The sequence below is a fragment of the Cnephaeus nilssonii genome, assembly GCF_951640355.1.
Source record: "Cnephaeus nilssonii genome assembly, chromosome: 6".
NCBI lineage: Eukaryota > Metazoa > Chordata > Mammalia > Chiroptera > Vespertilionidae > Cnephaeus > Cnephaeus nilssonii.
The window spans coordinates 22,958,604-22,977,578 of NC_137077.1; the positions used below are offsets into that span (position 1 = coordinate 22,958,604).

General features: G+C 42.2%; 1 protein-coding gene across 1 annotated transcript; it reads right to left on the minus strand.

The window, feature by feature from the left end:
* Positions 1–7,394: 7,394 nt before the first annotated feature.
* On the minus strand, positions 7,395–8,425 carry LOC307100857 (taste receptor type 2 member 50-like; the record flags this gene model as incomplete). Its single annotated transcript, XM_079773489.1, has 1 exon — positions 7,395–8,425. The coding sequence occupies exon 1, from the start codon at positions 8,370–8,372 to the stop codon at positions 7,395–7,397; it is 978 nt and encodes a 325-aa protein (XP_079629615.1). The 5' UTR covers positions 8,373–8,425.
* Positions 8,426–18,975: the final 10,550 nt, after the last annotated feature.

Below are 18,975 nucleotides of genomic sequence, written 5' to 3' on the forward strand. Positions count from 1 at the left end.
ACAAATGTTATAAATATTCCTTGGAAACTCAAAATAACATGTGGTTTCCATTGGAGAGTCTAGACTTCTCTATGTATGAAATTCAGTTTGACTTTCTCTATTTAATTCTTTTATGACTGCTTAGTCTTTATTTTGTGAATAATTAATGCTAAAATCAGCTTCTTACCTTGGATATTATTGTTTCAGAATCCTATCTAATAAAAGAATAATATGCAAATTGACCATCACTCCAACACAAGATGGCTGACCCCATGTGGTCAAAGATGACTGCCCCCATGTGGACACAAGATGGCTGCCACAAGATGACCAGCAGGGGAAGGCAGTTGGGAGGGACCAGGCCTGCAAGGGAGGGTAGTTGGGGCCAATCAAGCCTGCAGGGGAGGGCAGTTAGGGGTGACCAGGCTGGCAGAGGAGGGAAGTTGGGGACGACCAGGCCTGCAGGGGAGGTTAGTTAGGGGCAAACAGGCTGGCAGGGGAGCAGTTAGGCATCAATCAGGCTGGCAGGAGAGTGGTTAGGGGGTGATCAGGCTGGCAGGCAGAAGCAGTTAGGGACAATCAGGAAGGCAGGCAGGTGAGCAGTTGGGAGCCAGCAGAACTGGATTGTGAGAGGGATGTCCAACTGCCCATTTAGGCCCGATCCTACTGGGATTGGGCCTAAACGGGCAGTAGGACATCCCTCAAGGGGTCCCAGATTGGAGGGTGCAGGCTGGGCTGAGGGACACACCCCCCGTGCACAAATTTTTTGCACTGGGCCTCTAGTTTATATTTTAACAAAGGAACTAAAACAATTCAATAGGAAATAATAAAATTCTTCAATGAATGTTGCTGGGAAAGTGAGTAACAGCATGGAAAAATAAACTTCAATTCTTATTTTACACTATACAATAAAATTAATTTGAGAAGATCATAGACCTAAATATAAAAGACTGGGGCCCAGTGCACGAATTTGTGCATGGGTGGGTCCCTCCACCTGGCCGACCGGGGAGGGACCAAGGGAGGACTCCAGGGAATGTCTGGCCCTGTCTTTCCCAGTCCGGATCTGCCAGACCACAGCAGCAAGCTAACCTATGGGTTGGAGCATCTGTCCCCTGGTGGTCAGTGCATGTCATAGCAACTGGTCGAGTGTTTAGCATATTAGCCTTTTATATATATAGACTAGAGGCCTGGTGCATGAAATTCATGCATGGGGGAGTATGCCCTCAGCCCAGCTGGCACCCTCTCCAATCTGGGACCCCTCGGGGGATGTCCAACTGCCGGTTTAAGCCCAATCCCCAGGATCCCCCTAAACCGGCAGTCAGACATCCCTCACACAATCTGGGACCACTGACTCCTAATTGCTCACCTGCCTGCCTGACTGATTGCCCCTAACTGGCCCCCCTGCTAGCTTGATCACCCCTAACTACCTCTGCCTATTGCCCTGATTGCCCCTAACTGACCCCCCACCAGCCTGGTTGCGCCCAACTGCCCCTTTTTGCCGGCCTGGTTGCCCCCAACTGCCCCCCTCCGCTGATCGGGTTGCTTGTAACTGCTCCCCGCCAACCTGGTTGCCCCTTATGGCCCCCGCCCCTGCCAGCCTGGTCACACACAACTACCCCACTCTGCTGGCCTGGTCATTCCTAACTCCCCCCACCCCCCCCGCCAGCCTAGTTTCCCCTTACAGCCCCCCTCTGATGGCCTGGTTGCCCATAAATTCCCCCCTACCATCCTGGTCATCCCTCACTATACCCCTGCTGGCCTAGTCGCCCCCTCATTGCCCCCCCCCCCCCCGGAGGCCTGGTCACCCCACGCAGCCTGCTGCTCAGTCATTTGGTCATTCCTCACTAAACCCCCTGCCGGACTGGTCGCCCCACTTAGCCGATTCAGTCATCCATTCAGTTGTTTCGGTTGTGATGGCCCCTGGCTCTTTATATATATCGACTAGAGGCCTGGTGCATGGATTCATGCCCTGGTGGGGTCCCTTGCCCTGGGCTGCAAGGCCGAAAATGGCTCTATGATATCCCCTGAAGGTTCCTGGATTGAGAGAGGGTGGTTCCTGGGTGACACACCCCGAAATCGGGCTCCCTTCTCTCTGGTTCCAGGCGTGTCACCCAAGAACCACAACAGAAAAGTACCAAGTCACCAAAGCTCAACAGCTCTTGTGTTGAGCGCCTGCTCCCTGGTGGTCAGTGCACATCATAACTATCGGTAGGAGCGTCTGCCTCTTGGTGGTCATTGCACATCATAGCTACCAGTTGGATGGTCGAACAGTCAGACAGTAGTTTAGGCTTTTATATATGTAGATAATATAATGAAGCTTCTGGAATATATATATATATATATATATATATATATATATATATATGTAATATTTTTGTAACCTGGGGATAGACAAAGATTCATACCTAGGACACAACAAACGCACACACTAAACAACAACAAAAGTAATGAATTAGATTTCCTAAGAAATAACACCATCAAGAATATTAAAACCTTTGCCTTGGAATGGGGGATATATATATATATATATATATATATATATATATATATATATATATATAAATTTTGGGTTACATAACACAATTTCAACACTCCCAAAAGTCAGCCCAGCCCTCAATGCTCTGGAGATATAAAACCACTGGTGAGCCGAAACCGGTTTGGCTCAGTGGATAGAGCGTCGGCCTGTGGGCTGAAGGGTCCCGGGTTCGATTCCGGTCAAGGGCATGTGCCTTGGTTGTGGGCACGTCCCCAGCGGGGGGTGTGCAGGAGGCAGCTGATCAATGTTTCTCTCTCGTCAATGTTTCTAGCTATCTATCCCTCTTCCTTCCTCTCTGTCAATAAAAATATATTTTAAAAAAATAAAAATAAAAAATAAAACCACTGGTGAGACCCGCCAATAGCACTGTTTCTCTTACAGAGGAGTCTTTTCATGAACATGTACATGACCAAGTTGGTTCTTATTTCATTTTGTGCACTGCCAATATATTATTCCTCATTTGTGCTTGCTGTGGTGTACAGATCCTACAGGGGCCTCCATGATTACTGTTCCCATATGTTCATACCACATATAATTTCAGTGTGAGCTAGACCTATAATTTGTTGCTAGCCTTCAGAATATGGCAAGCATAAAGGAATTGTACATGTAATTAAGATCCCAAATCAACTGGTTTTGAGTTCATCAAAAGAGAGATTATCCTGCATGTGCCTGATGCAATCGGATAAAGCTTTTGAGAATGCTGGGCCTCCCCTGAGAGAGAGATTCTTACTAGCCTTGAAAAAGTAAACAGTCACGTTACAAAGTACCTATGCAGAGCACTGCAAGAAAATGAACTCTGCCAACAATTTGCGTGAGCTTGGAAGTAGACTATTCTGTAGTCAAGCGTGCAGGTAAGAATTCAGTATAATTGAAACCTCTGCAGCTTTGTAAGATCCTGAAGCAGAGAACACAGCTAAGTCTTGCCCAGATTCCTAACCCCCCAAAAACCCCCACAGAAATAATATACGTGTGTTTATGGGGTTTAGCCACTACGTTTGTGGTAATCTGTTACAGAGCAATAGCAAATGAATACAGTGGCAATAATAGAGAATTTGATTTTGCTCTATTTGGTAGAAAAAAATCTCTTCTCTATCCAGTGAGAAATTCCCCAGAATTTGGTTTGCTAGTCATAAGTTTGTTGATTTGTCTGTGTAAGAATATGCTTCTTCTGGAAAGGATTGTGGTGCTTCCAGATCTGCACTAGTGAATTTTTGCTATCTGTATTTATTCTGTGCTGAAACTGAAGTGATACAATCAAAGCAGCCAGCTCTCCGTGTGTCTATATTCCATAACAAAATCCTTCACCTACTTTTGTGTATTAAATCTTGCCTACCTCTGGAATATATTAATAAAATAGATTCTATACTCTCTTATGTGAAGTGTCGGTGACAGATAGGGGTGCTGTTTTCAGCCTTTGACAGGCCTCTATGAATCACAGTGCAGGTACTTGGGACATTGGAGCAGTCTTGCCATCCTCTGGAGCTAGAGACAGCTCTGAGCCTGCTACTGGACCTTCATAGAGATAAAACACATGGCCATCGGCCACCAAGTTACCCTGTGACCTGCCCTGCCCTTTAAGCTTTGAGTGTTCTCTCACCAATGGAGTCATGAAGTTGCACATTCACATCAGCGAATGGAAGTGGAATATAAAAGATCATGCCCAAGCAGGCCCTGATGGCACCAGTAAGTTACATGAAGAAGTGGCCCAAATGCCCATGGTCCCCTCTCCTGCTACACTGCCCTTTCTTTTCCAGCCTGCACCGATGGCCTCATGGAGAGTTCCTACAATCAGTTGACACAGGAAGAAGAGTGTTGGGCCTGGTTTACAGATGATTCTGTACAACATGCAGGTGCCATCCCTACGTGGACAGCTGCAGCACTGCAGTCCCTTTCTGGGACATCTTCAAAATGACAGTGGTGAAGGGAAATGCTCCTAGTGACAGAATTCTGACCATTGTACCTGGGTGTTCACTTTGCTTTGGAGGAGAAACGGGTAGAGCTGTGATTACATACTGACACACAGACTGTGGCCAATGGTTTGGCAAGATGTTCAGCAGCTTGGAAGGAACATGATTGGGAAATTAGTGATAAGACAATTTGAGACAGAGGTACGTGGACAGACTTCTCTGAATGGGCAAAAATTGTGAAGGTATTTGATATGAATGTTCCCAAAGGATGGCGTCAACACAAATTTTAATAAACAGAGGAGGTAAGATAACGTGGTCTGAGGATAACAGTCTTTTCTCAGCCACCCCTGGTATAGCCCAATGGACTCATGTACAACATAACCACAGCAGTAGGAACAAAGTGGTCACTGCTGAATGCCCAATGTACCAATAGCGGACACCAACACTGAGTCTCAAATATGGCACCATTCTCAGGGTGATCACCCAGTTACCAGGTGGACTACTTTCACAATGGAGGAGATGTATGGTTCTTACTGGAAAAGATGCCTGCTCTGGATATGGATTTGCTTTCCCTGAATGCAATGCTTCTGCCAAAACTACCATGCTTGCATTTACCCAAAGCCTTATCCACCATCAAGGTGCTGTATACAACACTGCTTCTGATCAAGGACCCAACTTCACAGCAGGAAAGATGTGGCAAAGGGGCCACGCTCATGAAATTACTCATCTTAAACAGGTTCCCCACCATCCTGAAGCAGCTATCTTAACAGAATGGTATATGGCTTTTTGAAGACTCAGTAATTGTACCAATTAAGTGGCAATATCTTGCAGAGCTGGAGCAAGGCTCTCCAGGTGACATATGCTTGGAATCAGCATGCAATAAATGGTGCTGTCTCTCCAGGAACCAGGATTCACAAGTGCAGGAATGAAGGGATGGGAATGCGAGGGTCACCACCTACTATTGCCCCTAGTAACCCAGCAGCAAAATTTCTATTTCCTCTTCCTTGACCTTATGTTCTGGCCTGGAAGTCATTGTATAAAGTGAGGAACTGTTCTATTAGGAAATACAACAATGAATTTATGAAATTGGAATTAAGACTGCCATCTAGCCATTTTGTACTCCATAGGCCTCTCAATCAACAGGAAAGAAGAGAGCTACTGTGCTAGCTGGGGTAATTGATCTTGGCTCCCAAGGGGTACCCCACTCCCTTAGATGGCCTCTGTATTACCATGCCCTTAGATTCATACTAGAAACAATCCTTTGTATTCTTCTTCTACAAATCATATTCTATGGGGAATCTGAATAAAATACATAAGACCAAGCTCTTAAAGAAAGCCTTTTTATACTTTTATTAGTATTATTTTTGTCTAAACTTTATAAAAGAAATGTTTAGGTAGCAAGGTGGAGCAGATGATTGGAAATTCAGAGGCCCAAACATGGTTTAGGGTTAAACTAAATAAACTGACATCACTTTTTTGGTCTTCTAAATTCAAACACAGTGAGAAATGCCTTTCCTAACTGCATAGGGAACCATACCTGCATTAAAACCTCATGATCATTTTGCTTTCTTCTTTATTTTCTAAGCTTTCAACTTAGAACTTCTTTATTTTCTAAGCTTTCACCTATTGTATTAAGTCTAATAATCATTAGTACTATTTATTATACATGTATGTACACAATGTTTGTTACTCTTTAATTTTTTACATGTATCTTTTTCCTAACAATTCTTATTACTATCCCTTAACCATGAAGTAAGAATTCATGATGGAATAATATCTATACCAAGCATCCATCCTCAATTTGTGATATAGAGTAAAATATCCTGTAGTACTAAACACAATAAAGAAAAACAATTATTTCTTGTGATGAGTTGTCAGTCCTTAAAAATGCATCAATATAGATAATAAATTATTCACTTTCAAGATGATAAAATAGAGTATGTATGTGAGATACTCATGGCTTCATAATCCTGAAGAATTTCTTATACCATTTTGTAAAATTAGATTGCATGCTTGAAAAAAGATAATATGGAAATCTAATCATCTTTCTTGTGTTTTTTATAAATATGCACACATACGCATTTTTTTATAATAGAGCAATATTTTAATGACTTGGAAAATATGAAAAATTAAATTTTATATTTTATTTTCTTTATTGATTAAGATATTACATATGTGTCCTTATTTCCCTTTACCCCCCCCCACCTCCACCCCTGCTCATGCCCTCACCCCCTGTTGTCTGTGTCCATTGGTTAGGCTTATATGCATGCATACAAGTCCTTTGGTTGATTTTTTCACCCTTAACCCCACCCTCCCCTACCTTCCCTCGGAGGTTTGATGGTCTGATCGATGCTTCTCTGCCTTTGGATCTGTGTTTGTTCATCAGTTCATGTTGTTAATTATACTCCACAAATGAGATCATGTGATGTGGAGAAAAAGGAACCCTCGTGCACTGCTGGTGGGAATGCAGACTGGTGCAGCCACTGTGGAGAACAGTATGGAGTTTCCTCAAAAAAACTAAAAATGGAACTCCCATTTGACACAGTGATCCCACATCTAGGAATATATCCCAAGAAACTAGAAACACCAATCAGAAAGGATATAGCCACCCCTATGTTCATAGCAGCACAATTTACAATAGCTAAGATTTGGAAACAGCCTAGGTGCCCATCAGCAGATGAGAGGATTAAAAAACTGTGGTACATCTACACAATGGAATACCATGCTTCTGTAAAAAGGAAGGAACTCCTACCACTTGCAACAGCATGGATGGACCTGGAGAGCACTATGCTAAGCTAAATAAGTCAGTCAGAGAAAGATAAATATCACATATGCACTTTTGTGATAAGTTTCGGTAAAAGTTTTTCTAGATATACCTTACCCAATTCTATACACATTAGGAAATGTAATAGGAAGTACAAAACATTATAGACTCCATCGCTTTGTTTTCGGCCAGAAGGCACAAGGTGCCCCCCTTATTTCCCTTTCCTCAGCCAGCACCTTAGCTGCCACAGAAATGACAGAAAGGCCTGTCTTAACTTTTTGTTTTCCCAAATCAGGATCAATGAGTGGGCTGAAGGCTGCAGGGTTCCAAAAACCTCACAAAGCATGAGAAATGAAATATTCTGCATAGCTGTATAACTCCAAATTGCGAAGATTTGAGCGAGGAAATCAATGACAAACAGCAAGAGAAAGGAGATCACAGTTTGCATGGCTTTTATGTGGACCTTGGTGCTGGGATCTTGGGATCCTTTGCCACTGAGCTGCATCTTCTTCAGATGTTTCCACAAGGAAAAGATTAACAGCAGAACAGCTGTCAGAGACATAGTAAAGGGTATGAAGTTTGCAAGCGTGAACACGGTCATACTTGAAACGTGCATAATGTCCCTCAATTTCGTCTCCGAAGTGATGTTTCCTTCATAATCATTCATTTCCATTTTTGCAACTATGCTTAGCGCTGTAAGATGACAAAGCAAAATGAACAAACTCCCCCACAGTATCATGATAACCACTCTTTCAGCTCTCCATTTTAGGTGAAGAAATAAAAGACAGGAGAAATTGGCTATCTTGAGCAAATAAAGTATGCTGAGGCTCGCAGCAAGCCAGAGACAAAAATGATGGTTTACTATCGAGGCAAAATAAACAATAAGTCTTACATCTGAACTATAGAAAGGTAGATTAAACACAGTTCCATACCAATTGAATACTATTGTCCAGAGCAAACCAATTCTGGAGACCGCCAGAGCAGTGAGAATTCGATCGGTGCAGGAGACCTTGTGTTTCTTGACCCAGTCAATGCAGTTCACCAGCGCTATGAAGCCATTGGCAAAATTTCCTAGAACAAATTCTGTCATCATTAGCATGGAAAATAATTTTTGTAGCAAACTTATCATGTCTTGGGGGAAAAAGTCAAGCCTAGAAAAGATAGTACCAAACGTAATATTACTGCTCATGATTCCTTTATAACCCAAAGTTCTATCTGTATCTGGTTGGTAAATGTTCAGTGAAGTTCTAATTTTCTTTTAAATTCTGAGATCAATGTCAAGCAGAAAAACACCAAGGTATGCTAAGGTCTGGGTTTAAAGCTTGCTTCACTAAAGACATTGTTGCAGTGATTTAAATGAATTCTTGTTCCCACAGTGAGGAACTTGCTATAGGCTGGAAGATTTCATAGCTGATGTTGAAATGAGAGCTGAATTCTCATTTGTTAACACGCAAATAGAGACAAATTTCCCTTCATCATTTGGCAATGTTTTGCCTTTCTCACCTTTACATCATTTGAATTAATCAAGTTAAGATGTAAGCTAGTAAAATTTTACAATCAAATACCTAAGATATTCAGTCAATGTCTAAATTGATCATTGGATCTTCATCTTCTAGTGATGACCATAATGGCTCATTATTGCTGACGACTTATTTTAACAAAAACATTGGATCCACACAGAAAGACTTACAGGAACGTATCTATTTATTTACTAAGTGTTTCCTTTCAAAAACGTTCCAGTTTCCCTAGAACCATTAAGAAGGCTAATACTAAAATTGGATGCAGTTAACTAATATTCATAAATAGCATCATTATTTACAAGCTTATAAATATACACACACCACCTATACATTTCATTTGTTCTCCTGAAAAAGTCTGATGAGCTGTAAGATACAAATCATTGTCCTTTAATTTCCAAAATGAAACATATACACTGAGTGTCGAGATTATTATGATCTCTGAACGCATAATAATATGGCCACTCAGTATATATATATATATATATATATATATATATATATATATATATACTCTCTAATAAAAGATAATATGCAAATTAACCATCACTCCGCTACAGAAGCCACACCCACCAGCCAATCATGGTGAGTATGCAAATTAACCCCAACCAAGATGGCTACAGAAGGGAGGCTTGGGTTTCCCCGGCAACAGAGGAATCCAAGCTTTCCACACACTCTGGCAGGCCCAGGCCTCCACTCAAGAATACAAAGTTTCAATTATAGAAGGTAAACAAATCCAAACAGAAATGGCTGCAACCACGGATTGAGCAGGAGGCTTGGCTCCGCTCCAGGCTACAAAGTTTCAATTGTAGAAGGTAAATAAATTCCAGATACCAGGGCCTCTGCTTGGGTCGGGGGGCATGGCCATCCTGCAAACCACTACAGGCCCCTCACCCAGGCCTCTCCACGCCACAAGGGAACCCCACCCTGATCCAGGACACCCTTCAGGGCAAACCAGCTGGTCCCCACCCGTACACCAGGCCTCTATCCTATCTAATAAAAGAGTAATATGCAGATTGACCATCACTCCAACACACAAGATCAAGATAGCTGCCCCTATGTGGCAAAAGATCCTGCCCCCATGTGGACACAAGATGGCCACCACAAGATGGCCAGTAGGGGAGGGCAGTTGGGCAGGACCAGGCCTGCAAGGGAAGGCAGTTGAGAGGGACCAGGCCTGCAAGGGAGGGCAGTTGGAGGCGATCAACCCTGCAGAGGAGGGCAGTTAGGGGTGACCAGGCCGGCAGAGGAGGGAAGTTGGGGGAAAACAGGCTGGCAGGGGAGCAGTTAAACATCAATCAGGCTGGCATGGGAGTGGTTAGGGGGTGATCAGGCTGGCAGGCAGAAGTGGATAGGGGAAATCAGGAAGACAGGCAGGCAAGCAGTTGGGAGCCAGCAGTCCTGGATTGTCAGAGGGATGTCCGGTGGGATTGGGCATAAACGGGCAGTTGGACATCCCTTGAGGGGTCCAGATTAGAGAGGGTGCAAGCTGGGCTGAGGGACTCCCCCCGCCCCCATGCACAAATTTCGTGCACCGGGCCTCTAGCATATATATATATATTAGAGTCCCAGTGCATGAATTCATGCATAGGTAGAGTCCAGCCAGCCTGGCCAGGGGGAGGGATCATGGGCGGTAGGCTGGCCTGCCTGCTGGTCGAACTCCTGATCAAGGGGATAATTTGCATATTAGCCTTTTATTATATAGGAAGGATATATACTGAGTGACCAGATTATTATGTGTTCAGAGATCATAATAATCTGGCCACTCATTGTATATCATGGATGGCTTTCAGACTTAAGACTGCTTCTCTTTCATCAGGCTTTTTTTTTAGACCATCATTAATATCTGTCAAGCATATATCTCATACTTAATTCTTTTATAAAAGTTTCTCTCTTTAGTCTATTTAATATTAACACATTAAATATTTTGTCAAAATATTTGGCAATTTTATAAATATTCCTGAAACTTTATTGTGATTTTGATTGTAAATGCATTGGGCACAAGGGCTTGGACACAATGGCTACCTTATGAAATTGATTCTATCTACTCAAGAACATGGTATAAATCTACAGTTGTTCAGACCTTCCTTTATGTTCTTAAGTACAACTTAATATATGTTTCAGTAAAATATGATGTAATATTTCTGAGGTTTATCTCCACACACCTTTTAGTTCTTATTGCCATGAGAAGCCTCTTCCTGGTGATATTTCCTGAGTCTTGGGAGAGCCTCATGCTCTGGGGATTTTTACTCTGCTCTGTGCTTGCACTACGCAGTAAGTCACTTAGCATCTTAGAACTTCAATTCTTCACATGAGCAGTAGTATTATGCATATTTGAGGATCAGTAAGTTCTGAAGTACACAGCTTACCTGGCACTAAAAGGTATAACTTCCTTTTTTAGTGGCTACCTATTACATATGTCCACTTTTAATTTTATTTCATAGCTTATGTTTTGTTTTGTTTTGTAATGAATTTTTTTAAAGATTTCAGAGAAGAAGGGAAAGAGTGAGAGAGATAGAAACATCAATGATGAGAGGGAATCATTGATTGGCTGCTTCCTGCACGCCCCCTATAGGGGATCAAGCCTGCAAACCAGGCATGTTCCCTTGGCCAGAATCGAACTCGGGACCCTTCAGTCCACAGGACAACGCTCTATCCACTGAGCCAAACTGGCTAGGGCATCATAGCTTATGTTCTTTATTAAAATTTCTCCAAAAGTCACATAGAAGAGATGTTCAACATATACTTATTCAATGAATAAATTAATGAACTACATTAGGAAAACAAGAAAATCAATTTCAAACACAAAGCCCACACATTGAAGATATTTCTTTGTGAATGTAAGCTATGAGTAAAGACTTCTTCATTTCTAAACATAGATTCTATTATATTAAAGGTTTAACAGTATTGAACACAGGACATGTGGCCATAATTTTCTCTCCTTTACACCACTTCTTGAACTCAATTTACTGTAAATGTTTTAGCTACTTACCAGTAAAACAGGGGTATGTGATAACATAAAATATACCAAAACACCAATCTCCCAAAGAGCTTTTTGCAATTAAAAGAAAATCATTTCTCAAGATTTGGTAGTCTTATGCATTAAAATGAAAGTAAATTGAAGGGTATGTTTGAAAAGCATATTGGCAAATACAATTTATTTCTAAATGAAAATTAGATATTCCTACTAATAAATATAATTAAAAAATTCTTGAATGTGAAACTAATGATTTAAAAAGTTTAATGGAAAGAAAGCAGCTTCATGATTTGGAGGAATCTCTACAAAAACATTTATATATTGGGCCTTATTTTGAGATAATAAATTTAGTGTATGCAATTTTCAATAGTCCATAATTTATTCTTCACTTTCAATCTGAAATCTTAGACATATACTCTAAATTAGGAATATTTTGTGGATAAAATTATAAAGTTCTTTTTTTAGTAACTTTATGTCACATACCTACACATATATCTGATATTTTACAGATTTCTTATTTTAAAATCTGAAAACGGTTAAAATTGACACAATTGTAGGGATACAGAAAATCTGCATGTTGTTTACAAGTCCCAAGAAAGACTGGGAGAGTAAACCCCTGGTGAATTAGTGCAAAGCCATCTCCTCATAGGCAGGGGACTACCTTCTGTTTGAAAAACAAAACGGGAAGAACACAGCATTAAACCAAGCGTGGAGCTCCTCTATACCCAAGGCCCACAACTGCACAAGTAGTGCATTCAGGAAACCAGTGAACATTCTGGATGACTGGAGGGCAAGAGTACATCTGAGTGGCACAAGAGTGAGCTGTTTAGACACAAATGTGTGTGCTTTCTCGGCTTCCCTAGACCATCTCCTAATCTTTTGGTCAATACCCTGCCTGAGCCAGATATCTGTCCATTTTGGAGTTGAATACAGCACCACCTTGTGGAGCATGAGATCTGACTTTCTAAATGGCCACCAAGGGGCTAGATGAACAGAGATGTTAGTTCTGCTTTGGTTAAAACCTGGCCAATTGGAAATAGGAGACATGAGAGCCAAAGGTGTGCATTCTCTCTTCTCTTTCTCCTCCGTGGACTAATGCTGCATATGGTTCCGCCTTGTAACCTTCCCAAAAAAGTCTTGTGTGCCAATCACTGACCATCATTTTGTCTCTCAACACATGTAAAGTGGCAGCCATCTGAGTAATGTAACACAGCACATCAGTCTATATCTTCTCTTGCTTCATTTTTACATGTGCTTCCTATTGATGCTTCAGATGCCTTCCCAAATAAATGTTATCACTTTAATCCCCATCTTTGATTCTGGCTTTAGAGGGCCCAGGCTAAGGTGTTCATTGAATTGTAAAACTGTTATTAATCACTTTAAGTGACTTTATTATATATATATATATATATATATATATATATATATATATATATGAAGCTAATATCCTATGTGTCCATCAGGGTAATGATGTCATATAGCAATGCCCAGCTTCCTCTCCCTAGCAACTAGCCTCCTTGCAGTTTCTTCAGCCAAGGAACATAATTTGCTTTATAACCAGGTGGAAACATTTTACACTGTAACCAAATGTCTGTGAAGCATTTGCCTGTGCCTCATCTCATTTGATCCTCACAGAAATCCTGGAGTAGGTAGATAGGAGACTTGGTGGAATCCTATTTTCTTTTCATTAGCCAGTAAACGGAGATTTAGAAAGCTTAGAACTTGACCCAACTGAAAAGAAGAAATGGTAGACCCTAAAAATGACTTCAGGTTTTCTCACTGTGCATAATATAGTCAAACACTGTTGCAATTAAATATTTTACCCTTGTTCTCCCTTTGTGATCTACAATAATAATCTGCTTCATGTTGATATTTACTGTTGTGTTCCTGACAATTACCTTGAAAGAGAAGTTGGGGTGCTTCACTGGGCTGGAAAAAGTTTAACTAAATCAGAAAGCAGGTCAATTAAGCAAGTTTGTTCCATATCTATAAAAGGCTAAGTGGACTCCCACATGAGCAATACATATAAAGCTCTTGCTGGCGCCAATCACATGAATGAGTTTCCATCTGACATTGTTGATTATGAATTTGGTTGACATTTCTATTATAGAGAAAGGGCAAATAGTTACATTAAAGTATTTCTTCTAATTAATTTCATTTCAATGTGCACAAATTCGTGCACTGGGCCACTAATATTGTAATAAAAAATTTATTTAGAAGACTAAATTTACACAATGTGATGTGTCAAATATATTTCAATAAAATAGGTAATAAAAACGAAAGTTTGGGTAGAAAAGATACAGAAAATATCGTATATAAAATAACATTTTAGTAGGGCAGCTGAGTTAGTAAAGCAATTACTAACTCAATTTTAATAAGTCAGATACCATTTTTATATATGCAATACTCAGCTTGAAAAATATCATTAAAAATATCAGAAATATATATATACAAATTTAGAAAAATCCTTGGAGAAACCAAAATGGCAGCATAGGTAAGCACCTAAACTGCTGCCTCGCACAACAATTTCAAAACTACAACTAAAAGACAGACGGGACATCATCCAAAACCACAGGAAAGCTGGCTGAGTGGAAATTCTACAACTAGAAGGAAAGAGAAAAGGTCACGGAGAATCAGAGGAGCTGCAAAGTGCTGAGGTATGGAGACACGCACGCAGAGAGGAAGGGCAGCTGAGTGCCTGGCTTGCTTTCTCTGGTGGGAGGGGGAAGGAAGCCCCTGACTGCACTGAACCCCAGTTCCGGGCGAAAATTCGTGGACCCAGGCTAATACAGGGGGAGTCTGGACTGTCAGGTAGAGAGAAAGGCACACGGAGACTCAAAGACTTGGGGGAGCTGTGGCTGGCAGGGTTCTTGAGGCATGCACGTGCGAATGTGCACAGATAAGACTGACTGTGGAGGTTGCCTCAGGCTTTCCCTAGCGGAAGAAAGTCGGAAGCTCCTGACTACACTGAACCTCAGTTCCGGCTGCACTGAACCCCAGTTCTGGGCGAGCCCCTGGGGACCCACGCTCTTATGGGGGCAATCTGGACTGTCATGAGGAAACTCAGGGGAGCCACAGAAGGGAGAGGTCTGGAGGGGCGTGCGCAAGGGCAGGACTGACAGGAAGCCAAGACTGTCTGCTCAGCCCTGAGACTCCGCCCCATCCAAGCTGAGCACAGAGGCTTTTGCAACTTTGCAAGTCTGGTCCTATAAGGCTGTCCCCATCACAGAAGGTCTCCCGGCTTAGACACAGCTGATACTCACAGCCAATTGGCCTGGAGGTCAATTCCTCCCAGTGATACCAACAACAATCAAGACTTAACTACAACAAGGCTATACACACAGTCCACAAAGGGGTGCACCAAGAGTGTCAACCTCAGGTAACTGGGAAGGCCAACCCACTGGGCCATATAGGAAAACTAGCACACAAAGCTACCCTACCAACGCAGAAAAGCAGTGAAAATGCGGAGACAAAGAAACAGATCACAAACGAAAGAAATGGAGGAAAACAAACGACTGAATATAGAGTTGAAAACCACGGTTATAAAGTTTTTTAAAAATTTACTGGAAAAGGCCAATAAATTTAACAAGACCCTCGAGGATATGAAAAAGGACCAACTAGAAATTAAGCATACACTGACTGAAATAAAAAACATACAGAGACCCAACAGCAGACTAGAGGAACGCAAGAATCAAGTCAAAGATTTAAAATACAAAGAAGCAAAAAACACTCAATCGGGAAAGCAAAAAGAAAAAAGAATCCAAAAAGTTGAAGAAAGTGTAAGGAGCCTCTTGGACAACTTCCAGCATATCAACATCAGACTTATAGGGGTGCCAGAAGAAGAGAGAGAGCAAGATACTGAAAACCTATTTAAAGAAATAATGACTGAAAACTTCCCACACCTAGTGAAAGAAATAGACTTACAAGTCCAAGAAGTGCAGAGAACCCCAAACAAAAGGAATCCAAAGAGGACCACACCAAGACACATCATAATTAAAATGCCAAGAGCAAAAGACAAAGAGAGAATATTAAAAGCAGCAAGAGAAAAACAGTTAGTTACCTACAAGGGAGCACCCATATGATTGTCAGCTGATTTCTCAACATAAACTATACAGGCCAGACGGGAATGGCAAGAAATATTCAAATTGATGAATAGCAAGAACCTACAACCAAGATTACTCTACCCAGCAACGTTATCATTCAGAATTGAAGGGCAGATAAAGAGCTTCACAGATAAGAAAAAGCTAAAGGAGTTCATCACCACCAAACCAGAATTATATGAAATGCTGAAAGGTATTCTTTAAGAAGAAAAAGATAAAGATAAAAATTATGAACAACAAATACATATATATCAACAAGTGAATTGAAAATCCAAGGGAATTAAAAATGTGATGAACAGTATTTTCATATATACTGGTGAATATAATAGAATCATGGGCATAGAAAGGGAGTGGACTGACAATTCTCAGGGGAAAAGGGGAGTGAAGGTGCAGGAAGAAAATGAACAAAAAGTGTACACGTATGGATGAGAACAGTGGAGAGGGAAGGGCAGAGGGTGGGGTAGGAACCTGGTGGAGGGGAGCTATGGGGGGGAAAAGAACAATAAAGATTTATTAAATTAAAAAAAACAAAGGAACTAAATCAATTCAATAGGAAATAATAAAATGCTTCAATAAATGTTGCTGGGAAAGTGAATAACAGTATGGAAAAAAAAAAACTTCAATTCTTATTTTACACCATGCAATAAAATTAATTTGAGAAGATCATAGACCTAAATATAAAAGACTAGAGGCCCAGTGCATGAATTTGTGCATGGGTGGGTCCCTCCACCTGGCCAGCCGGGGAGGGACTGAGGGAGGACTCCAGGGAGTGTCTGGCCCTGTGTTGCCCAGTCCCGATCAGCCAGACCACAGCAGCAAGCTAACCTACAGGTTGAAGCATCTGCCCTCTGGTGGTCAGCGCATGTCATTGCAACTGCTCGAGTGGTCAGCATATTAGGCTTTCATACATATAGACTAGAGGCCTGGTGCATGAAATCTGTGCACAGAGGAGGGTGGCCTCAGCCCAGGCTGCACCCTCTCCAATCCAGGACCCCTCGGGGGATGTCGACTCTCGGACAACCCTCTCACAATCTGGGACCGCTGGCTACTAACTGTTCACCTGCCTGCCTGCCTTCCCCTAACTGCCCCCCCCCCCCGCAGGCCTGGTCACCTCCAACTGCCCCCCCCACCAGCCTGGTCGCCCCTTATGGCCCCCCTGCCATCCTGGTTGCCCCCAACTGCCCCCCTCTGTTGGCCTGGTCATCCCACTCAGCCTGTTCGCTCGTCCATTCAGTTGTTTTGGTTGTGATGACCCCTGGCTCTTTATATATATGGATAATATAATGAAGCTTCTAGAATATATATAATATTTTTGTAACCTGGGGATAGACAAAGTTTCTTACCTAGGACACAACACCCATACACTAAACAACAAGCATAATGAATTAGATTTCCTGAAAAATGAAACCATCAAGAAAATTAAACCTTTGCCTTGGAATAATATATATATTATTAATATATATTAATTTAGAGTTACGTAATGCAATTTCAACACTCCCAAAAGTCAGCCCAGCCCTCAATGCTCTGGAGATGTAAAACCACTGGTGAGACCCACCAATAGCACTGTTTCTCTTACAGAGGAGTCTTTCCACAAACATGTACATGACCAAGTTGGTGCTTGTTTCATTTTGTGCACTACCAATATATTATTCCTCATTTGTGCTTGCTGTGGTGTACAGAACCTCCAGGGGCCTCCATGATTACTGTTCCCATATGTTCATACCACATATAATTTCAGTGTGGGCAAGACCTATGACTTACTCCTAGCCTTCAGAATATGGCAAGCATAAAGGACATATAATTAAGATCCCAAATCAACTGGTTTTGAGTTCATCAAAAGAGAGATTATCCTTCATGTGCCTGATGCAATCGGGTAAAGTTTTTGAGAATACTGGGTCTCCCCTGAGTAAGAGAGATTCTTATTAGCCTTGAAGATGTAAACAGTCACATTACAAAGTAACTATGCAGAGAGCTGCAAGAAAATGAACTCTGCCAACAATTTGCGTGAGCTTGAAAGTAGGCTCTTCTCTAGTCAAGCATGCAGGTAAGAATCTTATCTAATAAAGTGGTAATATGCAAATTGACCGCCACTCCAACATTCAAGATGGCCACACAAATGTGGACACAAGATGGCTGCCACAAGATGGCCGCAGGGGAGGGCAGTTGGGAGGGACCAAGCCTGCAGGGGAAGGCAGTTGTGGGCAATCAGGCCAGCAGGGGGGGGGGAGTTGGGAGGGACCAAGCCTACAGAGGTGGGCAGTTGGGGTGACTGGGCAAGCAGAGGAGGGCAGTTGAAGGGGGACTGGGCCTGTAGGGGTGGGCAGTTGGGGGGGACCAGGCCTGCAGGGGAGGGAAGTTAGGGGGGAATAGGCTGGCAAGGGAGGGAAGTTAGGGGTGACCGGGTCAGCAGGGGTGGGCAGTTAGGGGCAATAGTGCCAGCAGGGAGCAGTTAGGCATACATGAGCCTTGTGGGGAACGGGCTGTAAGCTGACACGGTCCTTGCACCTGTAGGGGCTAGCAAGGCTGGCACCCTACCCCCACAGATTTCCCAGGCCTGTTTGGATGGCAATTTAATCAGTATAACGAGAGCAGCCCCTGCCTACAGAGCTTCCCCAGGGTTTGTTTATATGACTGCTATCAGTAGGATAAGAGCTACTTTCATGGCTTACCAAGAAATATGTATCCAACTAGTGAGAATTATTTTAACAAGAGACCTGTCCTTCAACTTATCCCTCCAGTAGTGATTTTAGAGAAACAAAGAATGTTTTCCTTGTGAGTGATTCCCTGCTTAGTGTCTTATGTATAAAAAGCACTGTATTACTAATAAAAGTTGCCAGAGCTTCTCGAGAGTTCTGGACCTCCTGACCCCGCTGTTGTTTCTCTTGCTTTTATTTCTCTTATTCTTTCTATTTCTCAATTCCCACCTCCCTACCTCAGCCCGGTTCAATCGTCAGGCTGGACCTGACAATTGGCGCCTGAACAGGTCACTGAGGACTTGGGACACAGAAGGTGAGGAACTCCTCCGGATAAAGAGTGCACTCGTAAAGGTAAGGGAGGAGCATCTTTTTGATAATCGGGAGTAAAATGGGGCAGTTAGAATCTAGAGACAATGCCCTTTATGGGCAAATGTTAAAGTCTATGCTCAACAGTAAAGGAACTAAAGTTAATGACAAGCAAGTAAAAAATTTTTTTAAATTC